This window comes from Phacochoerus africanus, chromosome 1, assembly GCF_016906955.1.
Source record: "Phacochoerus africanus isolate WHEZ1 chromosome 1, ROS_Pafr_v1, whole genome shotgun sequence".
In the NCBI taxonomy this organism is placed as follows: domain Eukaryota; kingdom Metazoa; phylum Chordata; class Mammalia; order Artiodactyla; family Suidae; genus Phacochoerus; species Phacochoerus africanus.
This window is the reverse complement of record NC_062544.1, coordinates 14,180,823-14,201,253: the sequence shown is the minus strand read 5'-3', so window position 1 is coordinate 14,201,253 and position 20,431 is coordinate 14,180,823. Positions and strand designations below refer to the sequence as shown.

At 41.7% G+C, this 20,431-nt stretch overlaps 1 protein-coding gene and 1 non-coding gene across 6 annotated transcripts in view; both read left to right on the top strand.

Annotated features, from left to right (window-relative positions):
- The first annotated feature begins 2,003 nt into the window (after positions 1–2,003).
- Positions 2,004–2,107, top strand: LOC125114010 (U6 spliceosomal RNA). Its single transcript, XR_007131666.1, has one exon. It is a non-coding gene; the product is annotated as a U6 spliceosomal RNA (small nuclear RNA).
- An 8,986-nt stretch (positions 2,108–11,093) lies between these two features.
- The window catches only part of ADAM19 (ADAM metallopeptidase domain 19), a 98,887-nt gene continuing 89,549 nt past the window's right edge, over positions 11,094–20,431 (top strand). Inside the window, exons 1-3 of one of the 5 annotated variants that reach the window (XR_007134481.1) lie at positions 11,094–11,492; positions 14,147–14,232; positions 19,756–19,826. Coding sequence is in view for 4 of the 5 variants with exons in the window: in XM_047777152.1 (XP_047633108.1) it covers positions 11,300–11,492; positions 14,147–14,232; positions 19,756–19,826 (350 nt within the window). In the remaining variant the exon portion in view is untranslated. Of the gene's footprint in view, positions 11,493–14,146; positions 14,233–19,087; positions 19,109–19,755; positions 19,827–20,431 lie in introns of those variants that run through there. The other 4 variants (XM_047777152.1, XM_047777336.1, XM_047777429.1 and 1 more) reach the window with 4 other exon arrangements.

Genomic DNA, 20,431 nt, shown 5'->3' with positions numbered 1-20,431 from the left:
GTTGATGGTTTCCTTTCCTTGGCAAAATTTTCTCAGTTTAATTAGGTCTCATTGTTTATTTCTGCTTTTATTTCTTTTGCCTTAGGAGACAGGTCCAAAAAAAATATTGATATGATTTATGTCAAAGAGCATTCTTCCAATTTTTAATGTCCTGATTTCTTAATGCTGGTAACCTTTGAGAAAAATCCAAAAGCATTGGTTCTCAAAATGTGCTCCATAGTCAATAGTATCAACATCACCTGAGAACAAAGCATTAGTGAATATATACTAAGTGAAATATAATGAGTGAAAGCAATGATACAAGAGATGAGTTAGGTAGTGTGAGTATTACAATGTACTTACACTACCTGTGAAGTGATGTAGTGTTATTTGAAAGTAGACTTGGATTAGCTGCAGATGTGTGTTGCAAACTCTAGGGCAGCCACTAAAAAAAAGAATAACTGTAACTAGTATGCTAAGAAAAGAGAGAAAATTGGATCATATGCGATGTTCAAATAATACCACAAAGGCAGAAAAAGAATGGAAGACGAAAATAGGAACAATGGACAAAGGTAACAAATATGATAGATATTATGTCAATAATCACTTTGAATGTCACTGGTTTAAATGCAATTACAAAAAATAGATCATTAGAGTGAATCAAACACTAAACCAGGAGTTCCCGTCGTGGCTCAGTGGTTAACGAATCCGGCTAGGAACCATGAGGTTATGGGTTCAATCCCTGGCCTCGCTCAGTGGGTTAAGGATTCAGTGTTGCCATGAGCTGTGGTGTAGGTTGCAGACGCGGCTTGGATCCCGTGTTGCTATGGCTCTGGTGTAGGCCAGCAGCTACAGCTCTGATTAGACCCCTAGCCTAGGAACATCCACATGCCATGGGAGTGGTCCTAGAAAAGGCAAAAAGACAAACAAACAAACAAAAAACCTGAACCAATTATATGTGTATTAGAAATCCACTTTAAACATAAATATGTATATATAAATTAAGTGAATGGAGATAAATAAACCATTCTATCACCACCCAAAAGAAATCAGGAATAGCTATATTAATCTTAGACGGAGAAGACATCAAAATCAGGAATGTTATCGGGGATAAAGAAGGGCATTACACAACAATAAAGGAGTCAGTATTCCAAGAAGTCATAATAATCCTTAATGTGTCTGTGCCTAAAAACAGTGCATCAGGAGTTCCGGTCCATAGTGTAGCAAAAATGAATCCGACTAGGAACCATGAGGTTGCAGGTTCGATCCCAGGCCTCGCTCAGTGGGTTAGGATCCAGTGTTTCTGTGAGCTGTGGTGTGGGTCACAGATGCAGTTTGGATCCCACATTGCTGTGGCTGTGGCATAGGCCAGCAGCTGTAGCTCCGATTGGACCCCTAGCCTTGGAACCTCCATATGCCATGAGTGTGGCCCTTAAAGAAAAACAAAAAACAAAAACAGTGCTTCAAATTGTATGAGGCAAAAACTAACAGAATTGCAAAGAGAAATAGATAAATCCACTATCCTAGTTGGAGGTTTCAATGGCCTTCTATACCAAGTGGACAGATCCAGCAGGCAGAAAATCAGTAAATACATAGTTGAAATCCAACTATGGATATAACTGACTATTATATAGACTTCACCACCAGGAGCAAAATACACATTCTCAAGACCACATGGAACATTCACCATTATAGGCCACATTCAGAGCCAAAACACACTTAAACAAATTTCAAGGAATAGAAATCATACAATATCTTCTCTCACACCTCCGTGGAATTAAACTAGACATTTATAATAAAAACATAACAGGAAAATCTCAAAATACATGAAGATTAAATAATATAATTCTAAGTACACATGAGTCAAAGAAGAAATCTCAATAGAAGTTCTAAAATATTTTGAACTAAATGAAAACACAACCTGTCATATTTATGAGATAAAGTGAAAGCAGTTCTTAGATGTAAATTTATAGTCTTGAATGCATTTAATAGAAAAGAAGAAAGATCTAAAATCAACACTCTAAGTGCTCACTTCAGCAGCACATATATTGAAATTGGAACAATACAGAGATTATCATGGCCCCTGTGCAAGGATGACAGGCAAATTTGTGAAGCATTCCATATTTAAAAAACAAAAAAAAAAACAAAAAAAACCAATCTAAGCTTCCACTTTAGAAAACTAGATAAAGAAGAGCAAATTAAATACAAAGTAAGCAGAAGAAAATAAATAATAAAAACAGAAATCAATGAAACTGAAAATAAGGAGCCAATAGAGAAAAAAATCAATTAAGCCATAAGTTTATTTTCAAAAAGATAAATAAAACTGATAAGACTCTAGCCAGTCTAAATAAGAAAAGAGGGAAGAACACACAAATTACAATTATCAGAAGAAAAAAAAAAGAGGAGGTATCACTACAGATCCCTGGGACCTGTAAAAGGATAATAAAGGAATATTATGAAGAACTTTATGCCCACCAGTTTGATAACCTAGATAAAATGCACCAGTTCCTTGAAAGACCCAATTTGCCAAAGCTGACACAACAAGAAATAGGTAAGTGGAACAGGCCTTTATCCATTAAAGAAACTGAATCAATAATTAAGAATCTTCCACAGTGGGAAGCATCAGGCCCAGATTGGTTCATTGGTGAATTCTACCAAATATTTAAGGAATAAATTATACCAATACTCTACAATCTATTTCAGAGGATAGGGGTGGAAGGAATACTTCCTATCTTATTATATGAGGCCAGAATTACCCTAATACCCAAACCAGGCAAAGACATTATAAGAAAACAACAGACTAAAATTGCTCTTGAACACAGATGCAAAAATTCTCAACAAAATATTAGCAAATTGACTCCAACAAAGTATAAAAATAATTACACACCATGAGATTTGTCCCACTGGTTCAATATTCAAAAATCAATTAATGTAATCAGTCACATCAACAGGCTAAAAAAAATTACATGATCATGTCAATAGCTGCAAAAAGAGCATTTGACTAAATCCAACACCAACACTCACACATGATAAAAACTCTCTGTATAGTAGGAATAGAAGGGAAGTTCCTCAACTTAATAAAGACTATCTCCAAAAACTCTATAGCTAATTTTGTACCATTGGTGAGAAATTTGAAGCTTTCCCATAAAATCAGGCACAAGCCAAGGATATCCCTTCTCACCACTCCTTTTCAAATCACACTGGAAGTTCCAGTTAATGCAATAAGACAAGAAAAGGAAATAAAAGATATACAGATTGGAAAGAAGAAAATAAAACTATTGTTGTTCACAGATGACAAGATCACCCATGTAAAAAATCTGAAATAATTGATCAAAAAACTCCTAGAACTAATAAGCAATTATAGCAAGGTTGCAAGCTACAAGGTTAATATACAAAAGTCAATATACCTATATACCATCAATGAACAAGTGGGATTTGAAAATTAAAAACGCAATACTGTTTACATTAGCATCCCCCCAAAATGAAATACTTAGGTATAAATCTAACCAAATATGTATAAGACCTATATGAGGAAAACTATAAACTCTGATGAACAAAATCAAAAATTGAAATAAATGCAGAGATAGGCTATGCTTATGAATAGGAAGACTCACTACTGTCAAGGTATCAGTTTTTCCCAATTTGATCTATAGATTAAATACAATCCCAATCAAAATCTCAGCAAGTTATGTTGTGGATATTAACAAAGTGATTCTAAAGCTTATATGAAGAGGCAAAAGACCCAGCATTACCACCAGAATATTAAAGGAGAAGAATAAAGTTGGAGGACTGACACTACCTGACTTCAAGACTTACTATAAAGCCACAATAATCAAAACAGTGTGATATTTGCAAAACAAACAAAAAGATCAGTGGAACAGAATAGACAGCCCAGAAATAGACCATATAAACATAGTCAACTGATCTTTGACAGAGGATCAAAGGCAGTACAATGAGTAAATATTGTCCTTTTTAAAAATTGTTCTGGAAAAACTGGACGTCCATATTAAAAAAAGACGACAACTAGACAACGACGTAAAACTCTTCACAAAGATTAACTGAAAATATATCATGGACCTAAATATAAGACACAAAACTGTAAAACTCCTGGGAGATAATATAGGAAAAAACCTAGATGTCTTTGGATACACAATGAATTTTTCTAGACACAAAACCAAAGACACAATCCATGAGAGAAATAATTGGTAAGCTGGTTTCATTAAAACAAGAAACTTCTGCTTTGGAAAAGACAATGTCAAGAGAATGAAAAAAAAATAAGCCAAAGACTGGAAGAAAATATTTTCAAAAGACACATTTGGTAAAGGAACGTTATCCAAAATATATCAAGAACTCTTAAAACTCAGCTATAGGCAAACAGCCTGATTTAAAGATGGGCCAAAAACCTAAAAGACATAGCATCAAAGAAGATATACAGACAGCAAAATAAGCACATAAAAAGACTTTCAACATCATATTTCATTAGAAAATTTCAAATTAAAATAAGAAACGGCTACACTCATATTAAAATGTCTAAAATCCAAAACACAGACCATACAATATGCTGGCAGTGATGTAGAGCAATAGGACCTCCCATTTATTGCTGGTGGGAATGCAAAGTGGGATAGCCACTTTGAAAGGAAATTTGGTAGTTCCTCACAAAACTAAACGCATTCTTAACATGCAATATAAAAATAACCCTCCTTGATATTTATTCAAATGGGTTGAAAACCTAAGTTCACGCAAAATCTGCACATGACCTATTTAGTAGCTTTATTCATAATGCTGAAACTTATAACAAATCAAGATGTCTTTCAGTAGGTGAGTAGATAAAATGTGATGTATCAAAACAATGGAATATTAAGTGTTACAAAAGAAATGAGCTATAAAGCCATGAAAAGTGATGGAGCAACCTTAAATGCATAGTGCTATGTGAAAGAAGCCAGTCCGAAAAGGCTGCATATCATTTGACACTCAGGAAAAGGCAAAACTGTGGAGACGGTAGAAAGATGAGTGGTCAGCAGGAGTTAGAGGGAAGGGATGAATAGTCAGAGCACAGAGGATTTTTAGGGCTATGAACTATTCTGTATGATATTTATAACTGCACTTATGTCAAAATCTATAGAATGTACAACACTAAGAGTGAACCCTAATGTAAACTATGTACTTTGGGTGATAATGATGAGTCAGTGTAGGTTTGTCAATCGTAAGACATGTACCAGTCTGGGAGCTCCCGCTGTGGCGCAACAGAATCAGCGGTGTCTCTGGAGTGCTGGGATGCAGGTTCCATCAGTGCTGGGATGCAGATTCCATCACCTGCTCAGTGCAGTGGGTTAAGGATCAAGCATTGCAACTGTGGCTTGGATCTGATCCCTAGGCCTGGGAACTCTATATGCCATGGGGCAGCAAAAAAAGAAAGAAAGAAACAGAAGAAAAGAAAAAAAGAAATGTACCAGTCTGGTGAGGGATGTCAGTAGTGAAGGAGCTGGTTCATGTGTGGAGAAGAGAAGTATAAGGAATTCCCTCTACCTTTGGTTCAATTTTGTTGTGAAACCAAATCTCTACACAATAAAGTTTGTTAACGAAAAAATGTATTTCGGATTTCCCGTTGTGGCTTGGCAATTAACAACCAGACTAGTATCCATGAGGAAGCAGGTTCAATCCCTGGCCTCCCTCAGTGGGTTAAGGATCTGGTGTTGCCTTGAGCTGTGGTGTAGGTCGCAGATGTGGCTCGGATCCCAAGTTACTGTGGCTCTGGTGCAGGCTAGAGGCTGCAGCTCCGATTGAACCCCTAGCCTGGGAACCTCCATGTGCTGTGGGTGTGGCCCTCGAGTGGGAACAAATAAAGGTCAATGCCTCTTCTCCTGCTGTTCTGCCATCTGTGGTGGCACTACCCTAATGGAAGTGCTCCTGAGGATGACCTGAATTCAGCCCAATTTCCAGAGTGACAAAGAGGCCATGAGATAAAAGGCAGCTGGGCCAGGAATTTGAAGCTGGGATGCATTGCAAATGTGGGCACCGTAGATCCCACCATCACCTCAGGCAACTGCACCTCTTCACTCAGTTTGCTCATCTGGAATAATATCAGAGCAGCATACTGGTTACAATCACTATGGCTTCAGTGGCTCTGAAGTTCCTCACATTTCGATTTGAATTCAAGCTTTGTCTCCAACCTAGCAGCTGCATGAACATACTTGAATTACCCTTTCACCACCACTGCCAGCCTCAGTTGCCTCATCTATAAAGTGGGAACCTCAGTAGTACCCACTATAGAGAGTTATCCTGAGCATACAATGAGATAATGAGCTGGGCACATTGTAAACCTTGCATAGTCAACTACGACGGTTATTTGTTAGATTGAATCATAGTACACTGCCAAAGTTTGACTCTGTATGACCTACCAAATCAATAATCTCGTACGGTTTGACCTAATATCTCCCATGTGACAGTTATAAGCACTGTGTAAGATAATGTAGGCAGTGTGCTATATTATCATTCGAGGTGCTTAATACATGTTAGTGATTATTATTATGCACAATCCTGGAGACATTACCTGGTATTGAGAAATCAAAAGACCCAAGTCACACATTGAGCAACTTGGTCAGCACCTGTAAATAGCCATTTAATTTACTTGTCAGTTGCTACCCCTTCTCTTTTTACCCCACCTTTCCCTAACTCTAAATGTTATAAAGGAGACCTTATCTTAGAAATCTTTGTATTGGTAGGTTCTAGCAAATGCCAGGCATATAATAAATGATGTTGACTGAATGATTTAAAGAGCTTTATGGGTTTCCCAGGGGGTGGGGGGGCATGGGGATTTGCTTTTTCTGTGGGAAAAAAACCCAGAATTAGAGACTACAATTTTGAATATAACCAAGAGATTTGAGTAAAAGACCCTTTTTAGACTTTAATTTCTTCTATTTGTATAGATCCAGCAATATTCATCTACTACCTCAAGAAGTATTTGAAGGGCAAGAATATTGCTGGGGAGGGAGTTCCTGTTGTGGCTCGGCAGGTTAAGAACCTGACATAGTATTCATGAGGATGTGCCTTTGATTGCTGGCCTCACCCAGTGGGTTAAGAATCTGGCATTGCTGAAAGCTGCAGCATAGGTCGCAGATGTGGTTTGGATCTTGTATTGCTGTGGCTGTGGCAAAGGCCTCAGCTGTAGCTCTGATTGGACCCCTAGCCTGGGAACTTCCATATGCCGCAGGTGAAGACATAAAAAGAAAAAAAAAAAAGTATGGCTGGAGAGCTACACATCTATTGGAATGGCTAAAATGAAAAGAACTGATGGTTTTGTGGCCAGGATGCAGAGCAGCTGGAACTCTGATATATTGCTGGTCTGGTGGGAAAGAAAAATCATATGACCACTTTGGAAAATACTTTTTGCAGTTTGTATATTTAACCACAAGACCTAGCAATTCCACTCTGAATTATCTACCCTAGAGGAATGAAAACTTACATTCACATTTAACTTGAATGTTTATAGTAACTTTATTCAAATTGTCAAAAGCTGGAACCATCCAAATGTCCTTCAACTGGTTGAATGGACAAACAACTAAGGTACAACCACACAATGAAATACTACTGAACAAAAAAAGAAAGAAGTATTGATACATGCGACATCATGAATGAGTCTTAAGTGCCTTATGCTGAATGAAAGAAATCAGACTCAAAAATCTACATTTTGTATGGTTCCATTTATACAACATTCTGAAAAAGGCAGCACTATAGGGACATAAAGCAGATCCATGATTGTCAGGGATTAGGAGTGACTAGAGATAGGAGGGAAATTTTGGGGGTGATCTTGACTGCAGAAGTGATTATTAGATTATGTGAATTTGTCAAAATTAACAGCCATGTGTAGTAAAAAATTAGAGACTGGTAGGAGTACCTGTCGTGGTGCAGTGGTTAATGAATCCGACTAGGAACCATGAGGTTTCAGGTTCGATCCCTGGCCTTGCTCAGTGGGTTAAGGATCCGGCATTGCCGTGAGCTGTGGTGTAGGTTGCAGATGCGGCTCGGATCCCATGTTGCTGTGGCTCTGGCGTAGGCCGGTGGCTACAGCTCCGATTGGACCCCTAGCCTGGGAACCCCCATATGCCATGGGAGCGGCCCTAGAAAACGCAAAAAAGACACACACACACACACACACAAGGTGATTCTGGTGGGATCAGGGAGAAAAGAGAAGAGCTATAAAGATAGTGTCTATCCTTGTAGAGAACATATATACTGTCATGAAGAGATGTTGGTAGAATTGTGAGCGTTAAAAGTGATTCTTGTGAGGTCACAGGGGGAAAGATAGACCATGTTATTGGAAATTAGAAAAAAGATGACCCTTGTTATAAGTGACAAAGAACTTGGTTGAATTGTGTCATAGTGTTTTGTGCAAAGTAGAAATTCAAAGTGATGAACTTGGATATTTGGCTGAGGAGATTTCTGAGCAAAGTGTTGAAGGTGCGGTGTGGTTTCTCCTTGTTGCTTATAGCATTTTTTTATTTTTATTTTTCTCTTTTTAGGGCCATACCAGTGGCATATAGAGGTTCCCAGGCTAGGGGTTGAATCAGAACTGTAGCTGCTGGCCTATACCACAGCCACAGCAACTCAGGATCTGAGCCGCATCTGCAACCTACACCACAGCTCAGTGCAACGCTGGATCCTTAGCCCACTGAGCAATGCCAGGGATTGAATCTGCGTCCTCCTGGATGCTAGGAGGATTCGTTTCCACTGAGCCACAAGGGGAACTCCTGTTGCTTATAGTAAAATGCAAGGGGAGAGAGGTAAATTGAAAGAATTGCTAAGCAAAAAGGAGCCAAAGCTTCTCAACCCATCAACATTACAAAAATGAGAACATATATTTGAGAGAGGATACCAAAGGTGTGGCTGGACAATCACTCTATAAGAAGATGACTCCTGCAGTTAATCAGACATTTTAGCAGCTACTAGGTTTAGAGATGGGATTATGTGAGCAGAGCACTGCCAGTTTGGACAAAGGGGAACAGAGATAAGACAAGACAAAATAAAGGAAGGCTTTTGAACTGCTGGGATTCTGTAGGATAGGACAATGGAGCTATTTGGCTATGAATATGCTTTACCTTTTAAGAAAAGGGAAGAGTAAACCCTGAAGGTGATTCAGTGATCATCAGGGCTGCCATTCCCACCATATGTCTAGAGCATACAGGCCCAGAGGGCAAGGCAATTTCTTGGTTTCAGAGGGTGGGACCTCCCTCTTGGTTTCAGGGAGCCAGGCTTCCCCCCCCCCCCCCCCCGCCCCCCCGCCCAGTGCCTTGGGGGCAGAACTATAGCAAGAAGCCACAGGGTGGGGCTACTGCCCAGAGCAGAAGGGGCAGGGCCACTACCTAGGGCTGTGGGGATGACACTACCGCCTCAGTGGGCTGGGAAGGCAGCACATCCAGCCAGAGGGTAATTCTAGAGATTTACGATCTAATGGAATTTGCCTTGCTAGGTTTTGGACTTGCATGGGGACCATCACCTCTTTCTTCTTTCTGCTTTCTCTCCTTTGGAATCACAATGTCCTCCTAAACCTGTATTTTGGAAGCATATAACTTATCTTGCTTCCCAGGTTTACAGATGGAAAGGGATTTTGTCTCAGGATGAATCATACCTCCAGTCTCACCCATATCTGATTTAGATGATGTTTAGATAAGACTTTGGGCTTGGAATTGATGCTGGAATGGGTTAGGTCTTTTGCGGCTGTTGGGATGGGGTAAATGTATTTTGCATATGCCAACTAAAAATTGGCACTTACCATCTGCCTCTACAAGATTGAAGTCACTAGCCTCTGCACTCACCGACCTTCAGTACACCCTGAGAGGAGTTTAGGGTGGAGATCAGGGGTGAGGTACTCAGTCTTTCGGGAAAAACTGGCAGAACGAGCCTTCAGAGTGATATTTTCAGGAGATTTTATGAGCCCAAATTCTTGCATCTTCTCATATCTAGAAAAGCACTAAAATCATTAACAGTGACATCTGCTCCTCGTGACCAGCAGCACGCCTCTGCCAAAATGTGCTCTTGATTGCAGTACCCCTTCACTAAAATTATATATACTACTGATCTTCCCCCTACCTCTTTAAAGCAGTCCCTCAGAACTATCTGAGATGCTGTCTCCCAGCTCTCGTCCTCATTTGCCCCAAATAAAATGAACAACTCTCACACTGTGCTTTCTTCCCCCCTCACAATCAACATATGTGCGTGGACATGAATCTGGGGACTAGAAGATAGAATGTCATAGACTAAACTGTGTCCCCAGATTCATATCTTGAAGCCCTAATCTCCAGTGTGGCTGTATTTGGAGATGGAGCCTATAAAGAAGTAATACAGAATAAATGAAGTTGTGAGAGTGGGGCTCTGTCCAGTGAGATTAGTTGTTTTCAAGAAGAGGAAGGCAGCAGAGCTTCCATTCTGCACACAAGCAGAGAAGAGACCACTTGAGGCAGCCATCTACAAGCGAGGAAGAAAGGCCTTATCAGAAACCAGCCATGCCAACACCTTTGTCTCCAGAACTTGGAAAAAAAAAACCCACCTAATTAATTAAATAGTAGATAAGCAATTAATAAGCTATTAATTTAATTAATAAATAAGTTGATGTATGTAAAGTGCTGAGGACAGTGTCTAGCACTTAGGAAGGGCTCTATCAGTCTTAGTTATTATTTTCTTCTTCTAGCTAACTGTAAACCCTCAGTAAATGAGCCATTATTATTATTTTCAAGTCTTATCTCCCTCCATTTCCTCCAAAGCGCTAAATCCTAACATTTTCCCCTAATGCAGCCCATGGGCTTTCCTGCCCTAGTCTGTTTGGGCGTTTTCTGTCTGGTACTCCATTTCTCCTCCTCCCCTCCGAGCTCGAGGTCTTCCCCTCTGGGAATCCTCTCTTCCCCACCCCGCCCCTCCCAGTTAAAAGAAATAGCCTCTTGATTCCTGTCCTGCTAAGAAAACAACTCCTTATAGCACTTAGTTCTCTGCGCCTGGTTAATTCTTTCAAAGCCTGCCTCCAAGAGTAGCGGCCTCTGGAGGACGGAGCTGGGTGAGTATCCTCTAGAGTTCCACCAGGGGTCTAGCCCAGCGCGGGACAGAGGAAACGGGTCGCTGTGCAGAGAGCGGTCCAGTAGAACTCCTACAAAACCGAGCCCCGAATCCTCTCCAGGCTGCCCCCACCATGAAACCCAGTTCTTTCTCAGCCAGAACTCTCAGCTCCCCGCTCGCCAGCACCTGAGCATCCCCGCCCCGGCCGTCGTTTGATTCCTAGGGGTCCCATTGGCTCCTTCCCTGACCGCGAGCTGGGGGCGGAGCCGGCCGGCCGATGGCTGGGAGCCCGGCTGGGAGCTTGCTGGGCGACAGTGGGTTCCAGAAGCGCCGCGGCCTGGTTGGGCGGCTGGCATGGCCGCGTGCTGGTGAGAGTGGAGTGAGCGAGGGGCCGGCTGCCACCATGCCCCGGGGTGTGGGCACCGCCCAGCTCTGTGTGCTGGTGCTCGCCTTGCAGGGTTGGACCAGAAGTAAGTACGGGGGAGGGGGACGCAGGGGGCTTTGGAGGTGGATGGGCTGGGGGACCTGGGGATCTAGTGGTCATCCTTGCAACTCCTCGGGGCTGCGCCCCCGCCCTCTCCCAGCCTGGGAGCCGCTGCTTTGTTCCCACGTTGCGCTCCCGGGGTGGTGGTGGAGATGCGGGAGATCCGAGCAGGCAGAAAACGGTCGGTCCCACCCTGGCTTTCCTCCCTCTCTTTTTTCCTGTTTTTCTGCTTTTGGCTTCTCTTTCCGCTGCTTTCTTAGTCTCTCCTCTTTTCTCCAGTCTTTGAGTGTGTGCCTGTAAATATATTTGATAAAATTGGAACCATACCGTATGTAGTTTTATGTCTTGGGTATGCCACTTTAGGTTATGAGCATTTCCCACATTGTTACATTCTCCAAAAGCATGGTTTTAATGACTATAAATTCCGTCAAAAATCGCAGACGTATCATTTTCAAAAAGTTAAAAACATGACTCTCATACAAATACAGGATGATTGGGTTGTGAGGTTGATTGAGGCATTAATGAGGCAGTCAATAGAATGGCAAAGCAGGTTCAAAGCATTGGAGGAACTGAGTGATAGGCATTGGAGAAAGAATATTGAAATCTGGTGCTGGGCTAGATACAGAAGTGGTCAGTGTTTCATGGGGCCAAACAACCATGGTTGTTTGGCCCCATACAAAATTTTATGTTTCTACTATACTGAAGTTATTTGCATCTCTATCAGATTGAAATCTGCAGTTAACACTTAACTTCACAGTAAATTAATAGTAAATGTAAAAAGTCAAAGCTACATCCCCTAGATAATTCAGTAATCTTAGGAAGACCTGTTAAACAGTGCTCCAGTGTGACATTGAAAGGACATCCTGCTTGGTCTTGCCTGATTTCCAAGGTGTGAACAATTTTTCTTAAGATGTATTGTGTTCCTCTGTTATTGAGCCTTACTTTCCATATTTTTCTCAGTCTCAAAGATTATTTCATTCCTTTAAATAGTCCATTAAATATCCTAATTCCTTTTTGTTGCATAGACTTTAGATTTATCACTGTCACTAGAGCAGGGGCTATGCTTTTCTGGTTCCCCAATAAATATCAAGCACCTGGCATAGTATTTGGCATACAGTTAAGCACTCAGAAAACATGTCATGAGTACATAAATGCATTGCTTCTGATCTTTACTAATATGATGAAACTCATGCTAGTCTAATGAGGCTTTTTTAGGATGTATTTTGATTGAGACTATGTTATATCAGTAATCTGAAAGGGAAGTTAATCACTCATAATTGCACCAGTCTAACAAAAGAACTGTGGCTATCTTTTTATATCACTCATTATATTCTATGTGATTGATATGGTTGGTTTAAAAAGAATAGATTTTGGAGTCCTCACTTCCATCTCTAGGAGTCCTGTGGATTTGGCCTGTTCTTATGGAGTCTATTGCCTACATCTTGAGAAATTACAGCTTGATTAAGATTGTCTGCAACCACTGTTTGAGGTCTGTCCTGCCTAGAACAAACCTCTCCTCAAACAGTTTTCAATTCATCTTTCTTGCAGAATAGGATTCCTGCTACCTACCTCCCAGGGTTGCCTGGAGTGGGAAGGACTGAGTGGTGAGAATAATTTGGAAATTAGGAAGTGATATGCAAATGCAAACTTGCCTTTAGGAAGCCCAGGTTAAGGCGATGTTGCTTTGCGGATTGGGTAGCACTTTTACAGCATCTCTCCCCAGTAATGCTGTGAGCTGCCCAGGTGGCTATCATTGTCTTCATTTTACAGATGAGAAAACTGAAGGCCAATGGGAATAATAACCCTGGGGCTTGCCCTCCAGATATACCCAGAATCCAAACACTTCATTCCTCTCCACTGATGTCATTTTAGACTGCTCCACCAGCAACTCTCACCAGGGCTCCTGCAAGTCTCCAGGCTTGCCTTGCTGCTTCTATTCTCCCTCCTGCCCTCCCCTTCCCCCACCTCCACCCTCTCCATCTCCACCCAGCAGGCAGAAAGATCTTTTAAAAACTGAATGCAGATCATATTGCTTTGTGTCTAAATCCTTCAGTGCCTTCCAAGTCTATTTATAATAAAATCCAGACACTTTCCATGCCCTCTGTGATAGCAGACCCATTGCTGTCTTGCTGACCATATCTATCAATTTTCCCTCTTTTTTGCTAGACTCCAGTTACTTCTGACTTCTGCTTGTTCTCTTGGCAGACCAAGTCCACTTCTGGGTCTTGCTAGTCCTTCTACCTGGGACATTCTACCCCTAGATATTTGCAGGCCTCCTTCCTTCTGGTCCCTTGGATGTCAGTTAAATGTTATTTTTTCCTCATCATCCTGTCTAAAATAGGTACCCCCTCTTCATTGTCTCTTTATTTCATCACCCTGTTTTACCATTTGAAAAATATTCATGTTGTCTTTCTCCCTCTAGAAGATAAGCTTGGTGAGGTATACAGAGATCTTGTTAGCCCTGTTTACCACAGTATTAACAGCCAGCAGGGGGGCTGACCCATAGTGTGTGCCAGGAGTCTGGAATCCAGCAGGTCTTCTAATGACCCAGTATGGGATCTTCCCAGTTGGCAATGCATGCCTGGCTTAGCTTGGGTGCAGAGATCTGGGATTCCAACGATGTGCATTCCGTATTGGCAGGAGGAAGTGGGGACGGCAGCCCTCAGCTACAGCATGAACTAATAATACCTCAGTGGAAGACTGCAGAAAGCCCCGTGAGAGAAAAGGTAAGACTCAAGGAATCTCATTTTCATAGGCAGGACCTAACAGCTCCATTCTTTGAGGCTTGAGGTCACCTATTCAACTTTCCTGGGGGCCCACATTATCACCATTAGTTCTCTGTCTGGCCCACTCTAGCCTCTCTGTGGTCCAGTTTTGGAAATCCCAGATGGGACTTTCCTTCATGACAACCTACTAGGACACATCATAATGCCAATAGTTGAGGAAATGAAAAACCGTGTTAATGCTGACATGAGCCAAGTGCAAATATGTGTCACAAAAAATGCCAGCTGTCAATCAAAATTGATTAAATGTTGTCAGTATTATTTTTTGCTCTGCATAATACATGTTTCACTTTATTGCTGGGATAATATACTTGGAAAGAAAAATGATAATCCAAACTGTTTTTTTGAAAGAGTCAGTGTAGGGACCTCATACTGAGAAATCTGTCTTAAAATCCAGTAATTTTAAAATTATTGTTATTACTATTATTATTTTTGTCTTTTAGGGCTGTACCCTTGGCATATGGAGGTTCCCAGGCTAGGGGTCGAATTAGAGCTACGGCTGCTGGCCACAGCAATCCGAGCCTCTTCTGCCACCTACACCACAGCTCATGGCAACACCGGATCCTTAACCCACTGAGCTAGGTCAGGGATGGAACCTGTGGCCTCATGAATACTAGTCAGATTCATTTCTGCTGAACCACGATGGGAACTCGAAAATCCAGTGATCTTAAAATTCAATAGGCTGCTTGGGCCACAAGATCAGCAAAACACAAGCTTTATCAAGGGGATTGAAAATGAAACAAAACATTACCTTGTTCTTGCTGGGAGGACCTGGGCACCTAGGGTAATTTTTTTTTTTTTAGGGCCGCAGGTGTGGCATATGGAATTCACAGGCTAGGGGTCAAATTGGAGCTGCAGCTGCAGCTGCAGCCACAGCAATGATGGATTCTTAACCCACTGAGTGAGGCCAGGGATTGAACCCTTATCCTCATGGATACTAGTCGGGTTTATTATTGCTGAGTCACAACAGGAACTCCTTTATATATATATTTTTTTGAATAAGTCTTTTTTGTTCTTTTGTTGTTCTTTTTTTTTTCTTTTAATGGCTGCGCCTGCTGCATATGGAAACTCCTAGGCCAGGGATTGATTTTGAGCTGCAGCTGCCATGTATGCTGCAGCAATACCAGATCCTTTAACCCACTGCACTGGTCTGGGGATTGAACCCATGCCTCTGCAGCAACCCAGGCTTCTGCAGTCAGGTTCTTAACCTACTGCGCCCCTAGGATATTCTTTCTGGTTCTGGTTCTTATAGCTCATGTGAGACAAAGAACTAGAAAGGAAGATGTGATTGCTGTGTGCCAATAACCAGCTCTCAGACCTTTCACTTTCTGAACTCCTTTCCTCATTTATAAAATAGTGCTTGGAGGGGATAAGAGGGAAGTGGGCTGGAGAGGAGGGACAGTTAATAAGAGCCCTTTGGTTTCAAATAGTCAGTGATTTGTTGGGCAACATATATGAGCAAGATTACAGTAGGGAGAGCTGTGTCAGAAAAGATTTCAGACTTTGTGGTTCTTGGGGCCAGAAAGGTAAATGGAGAATAGAAGTGTCCAGAATCCTTGAAGCGATGGTTAGAGTAATCCAGCCATGTCCAAAAAAATACTCTGACTTGGATTTAATAAGGGAACTTACCACAAGAATATCAGGTCAAATGAAAGTAAGTGACATTTTATTCTAAAGAAATAAAGGCATGGAATTCATCAAAAAGTAGAAAAGGCTGAACATTGCTTCAGGAAAAGTCTAGACAAATTAATGGATGGCCATCCTAGAGCAGGTTATTTTTAAAAATTAAGATTTGGGGTATTCCATCCTATCCATTATTATCTGAAAAATGGTTCTGATACTTTTGTAGAGGCCTCTCTGTTCCCTCAGATGTGGGATGCTGGGCATCCTCAGGAAGGGCCTGAGAAACAAAGTGGAGCTCAGATCTTGTCTCTGTGCCCAGCCATTGTCTGCCCAGAATCTGTGTCATTGTATTTTGTAGGAATAGTTAGCGTGGTACCTGGCACTGTAAATATTTGTTGAACCAACAAACACATGAATGTCAGAGAAGGAAAGGAGAGGTAGGTCTCACTCAGGCCTCTTATTCTCATTTACGTAATTATTTCATTCATCAAACATTAATGGAACACTACGTCTTAAGGGGAATGCAAATATATAGGATCACATTTCCCATACCCTATGGAGCTGAAGATCCATTTAATCTTGTCCTAAAGAGAAAGAGATTTTAACCCTGCCCTGGGGAAGTATAAACAGTGGGTCACCTCCCTGTGCTTCCAAGGAGAGGTGGTGCTGTCCCTTCCTAGCAGAGTGGAGTTCTGAGTGAACCCGGTTGAGGAAGCTGCCTAGATCCTTGCAGTGCTACTTCATTGTTTTGTTTGAAATGTCCCCTGGAAACAAGGGACTTCATATTTTAAGTATCAGTGTCTGAGCATCCTCCAGACCAGTGAGAAGTATTTTGGATTGCCCACTTAAAAATAGATATTCTAGTCATGTTGCAGCTTGTGTCTCTTTGAGGGAGGAGCGACAGTGCTTTGGTTTGTGTCAACTCCTTTTTTTGTGTGGGCTCTTGGCCACCTACCTCTTGGATAAGGGAATTGGTACAGCTCTGGTGCTGTGTACTTTTCCTCAAACATCCACTGGAGATGGCGTCCCTGATGCTTCATGTGATCAGGTAGGGCCCTTGCTCCAGAACTCCCCAGAGCAGCGTGTCAAAAGACCAGCAACCAGAAACAGGTGTTGGCAGACCTCCATCAGAAATAGAGAAGTGAACGTTTTAGTGAAAGTGATTGGGTAAACATCTCCTTTGCTTCCTCACCCCATGGTTTTGAAATGTCTCTTCTTAAGAGAAGTCAATAGGATAAATTAGCAAAAAATAGCCAGGGACAGGATTGCACAAGCATCCTAGATCAGAACATTGAGATCTCATCAGAGCCCTCAGTGACATGAAAGTTTCAGTGTTATCCAGGACCCTAATGGGAAGTGGGGTTTGAGGCTAAGAAGAAGAGAAGTATACTTGGAAGAGGCAGGTTCCCCAACCAGAGGTGATAGAGCAGGTGTGACCTGCTTTTTCAGACACACCAAAAATAAGCTTTAAGATCAACCTTTAAGAGGGTTAGAAGCCTGGAGTTCCCTGGTGGCCTAGCAGGTTAAGGATCTGTCATCGTCACTGATGTGGCTCTGATTGCTTCTGTGGCAGGAGTTTGATCCCTGGCCCAGGAATTTCTGCATGTTGTGGGCAAGGCCCCCAAAAAAGGAGGTGGGGGAGTTAGAAGCTTTACTCCATGGATTAAGAAAGACTTCTTTACCAGTTCCTAGGTCCCCAGTGCATTTGAAACACCTCAAGAATCGATTCTGTTTTTAATATGTTTAAATACGTAAATATCGTGTTTTAATTAAATAATTTCTGCCTTTAAGAAAAGTTCAGCTGCCCTAAATTGAACTGCTAAATGCTAAAGCATGGAAGTTTATGATGACTTGGATTTCTATTTTTTTTGGACATTTTCCACAATAATTAGGTAAAAGAAGATAAGCCCATTTTTTAAAGTACAAAAAGCAATTATAAAAACATGGAAAAATGCACAAAAATAAGTAAAATTAACTCCTGATCTCACTGCCAAGAGGTAACTATGGTAACCTTATGGTTTATTTCTCTCTGCTTCTTCCCCTTTACAAAAGTATATGTGAATAAAACATAGTGTTATGTGTTGAACCATTGTGCTTAGTCATTATCACATGTACTTTATTGATAACTACTTTTTTTTTTTTTTTTTTTTTGCTTTTTAGGGCCATACCTACAACCTTAGGAAGTTCCCAGGCAAGGGGCTGAATCAGAGCTGCAGCTCCCAGCCTATGCCACAGCCACAGCAACACAGGATCCGAGCCATGGCAACCTACACCACAGCTCAGGGCAATGCCATATCCTTAACCTTGAGTAAAGGGTACTTTACACTGAGTAAAGCCAGGGATCAAACCTGCATCCTCATGGATACTAGCCGGATTTATTTCCGCTGAGCCACAATGGGAACTCCTTTGAAACTGTCTGGTGTTTTGTAATATTAATGGGTCATAAGGTATTTAACCATTTCTCCTATTTCTGGATAGTTATGTTCATCAGTCATTATTGTAAGTAATGAGCATCCTTATGTATAAACCATTGCCTGTGTTTCCATTTACTCCCTTCAGATAGAATCTTATATTACTGGATTAGAGAATTTAAACATCGAAAAATTCTTGGTCAATATTGTCAAATTATTTTCTAGTGGATTGGTATTGATTTAAATTCTCACTGGTAGGTTGTGAGAGTACCCATTCTATAGTATACTCTGCTGCGTTGTGAGTTCTGGTTTTAAAAAATCTTTGTTGCTTTGACTTTTTAAAAAATATCTTTAAAAAATCTTTTTAGTTTGAGGGCAAGGGCAGTTACCAGTGATACTGAACACTTTTTTTATGCTCATTGGCCATTTGTAGAAAACCTTCAATGGTCTGTTCCGGGTGTTTAGCAAGGGGGCGCTCAGCAAATATTCTCCTTTGGGTAAAAGGCATCTTTTGGTCTTTTACTTTTTTTTTGTTTAATTTTAATTTTTTTGTCTTTTTTTAGGGCCACACCCATGGCATGTGGGGGTTCCCAGGCTAGGGGTTGAATCGGAGCTACAGCTGCTGGCCTGTGCCATAGCCACAGCAATGCAGGATCCCAGCTGCATCTGAAACTTAGACCACAGCTCACGGCAACGCTGGATCCTTAACTCACTGAGCGAGGCCAGCGATCAAATCTGTATCCTCATGGATGCAAGTCGGGTCCGTTAACCACTGAGCCACAATGGTAAATCCGTCTTTTGGACTTTTAAAACCTTAGTTGGAATTTCTTCTAATTGTCTCCTCTGAAGTGACTGGGAAGTATGCAAACTGAGAGCTAAAATAAAATAAGAACTGCTTATTTTTGATAACAGTCAACATGTAGCAGGGGCTTTCTGTGTGCCAAGCACTGTGATAAATTCTTTACCTATACTGTGTCACTTAATCTTCCTAAGATCCCCATGAAGCTGACTGTTATTATCTCTTTATAAGTGCGGAAAACTGAGCCATAAGAAGGTTCGGTAGCATGCCCAGTTTCACAGCTACAGTGTCAGAGCCGGCACTTGAATCCAGATATAACTCCACTCAAAATTTCCTGTCCAAGATCGCGTTTCCCAGTGTTTGCCTTTACCAGGCCTGCATGCAGGCTCTTAGACGACATTTCAGCTTGGAGCTTCATTCCTTTGTCTTTTAGGAGAAGGCAGACTGGGGAGGGGAATTAGGTCCTTCTGGGACTGAAGTTATTTCATGTTTGGGCTGGAAACGCAGTTGACCCTTTCTCATTGTTCCCTTCCTGTGGATCAGTGTCAGAGCTCTGTGCTAGATCCTGTGCCCCTTCCTGGGATCCCTGTTCCCTGCTTTTAGGAACTGACATTCTCTTTTTGTTGCTTTTAGCATCCACTCAAGGCTGAGCTCAGGGTGATGGCTGAGGGGCGAGAACTGATCCTGGACCTGGAGAAGAATGAGTAAGTGGACTTCTTTGTCTGAAATGAAACAATTCACTTCCATGTCAACGCCGGACGCAGGTGCCGCTGTTTTGGAAGGAAGCAGTTAGTGAAGTGACCCATGCTCTCAATCTGTAGTTCCTTTGTGGGGAGCAACTTGCAAAGCCAGCATTTCCACAATTTCTTGACTTGCTGTGAAATTACTGGGCTGTTTAACGTCTTCCTTGAATTTCAGGCTGTGTTTCTGGGGCTGTGTGTGTGTGTGTGTGTGTGTGTGTGTATGTATGTGTATGTAAAACTGTGAGAGAGATCAAGGGAGGGATGGGCTGGAGGACTTTGGCAGCTATCTTATTAGCTCCAGCACAGCGGGAAGTGAAGGAGATTGGAGGAAAACAGCAGAGAGGAGAGAGGCAAGGTGGAGTGTTCTGGGATTTGACGCTCAAACCCTGGCTGCTCCATCTATTCTGGGTCAGCCACATCTGAGATTCTGCCAATAAGGGCGTGGTCAGCAGTCTCTTGGCTTCATTGGGCTGGTTCATTCCTCTTGGGTGGCTGCCTAGCTCAGGAATATTTCCACATTGATTTGCCATTAAGCACAGTTGTATCTTGATTCATGTTATTGAGAA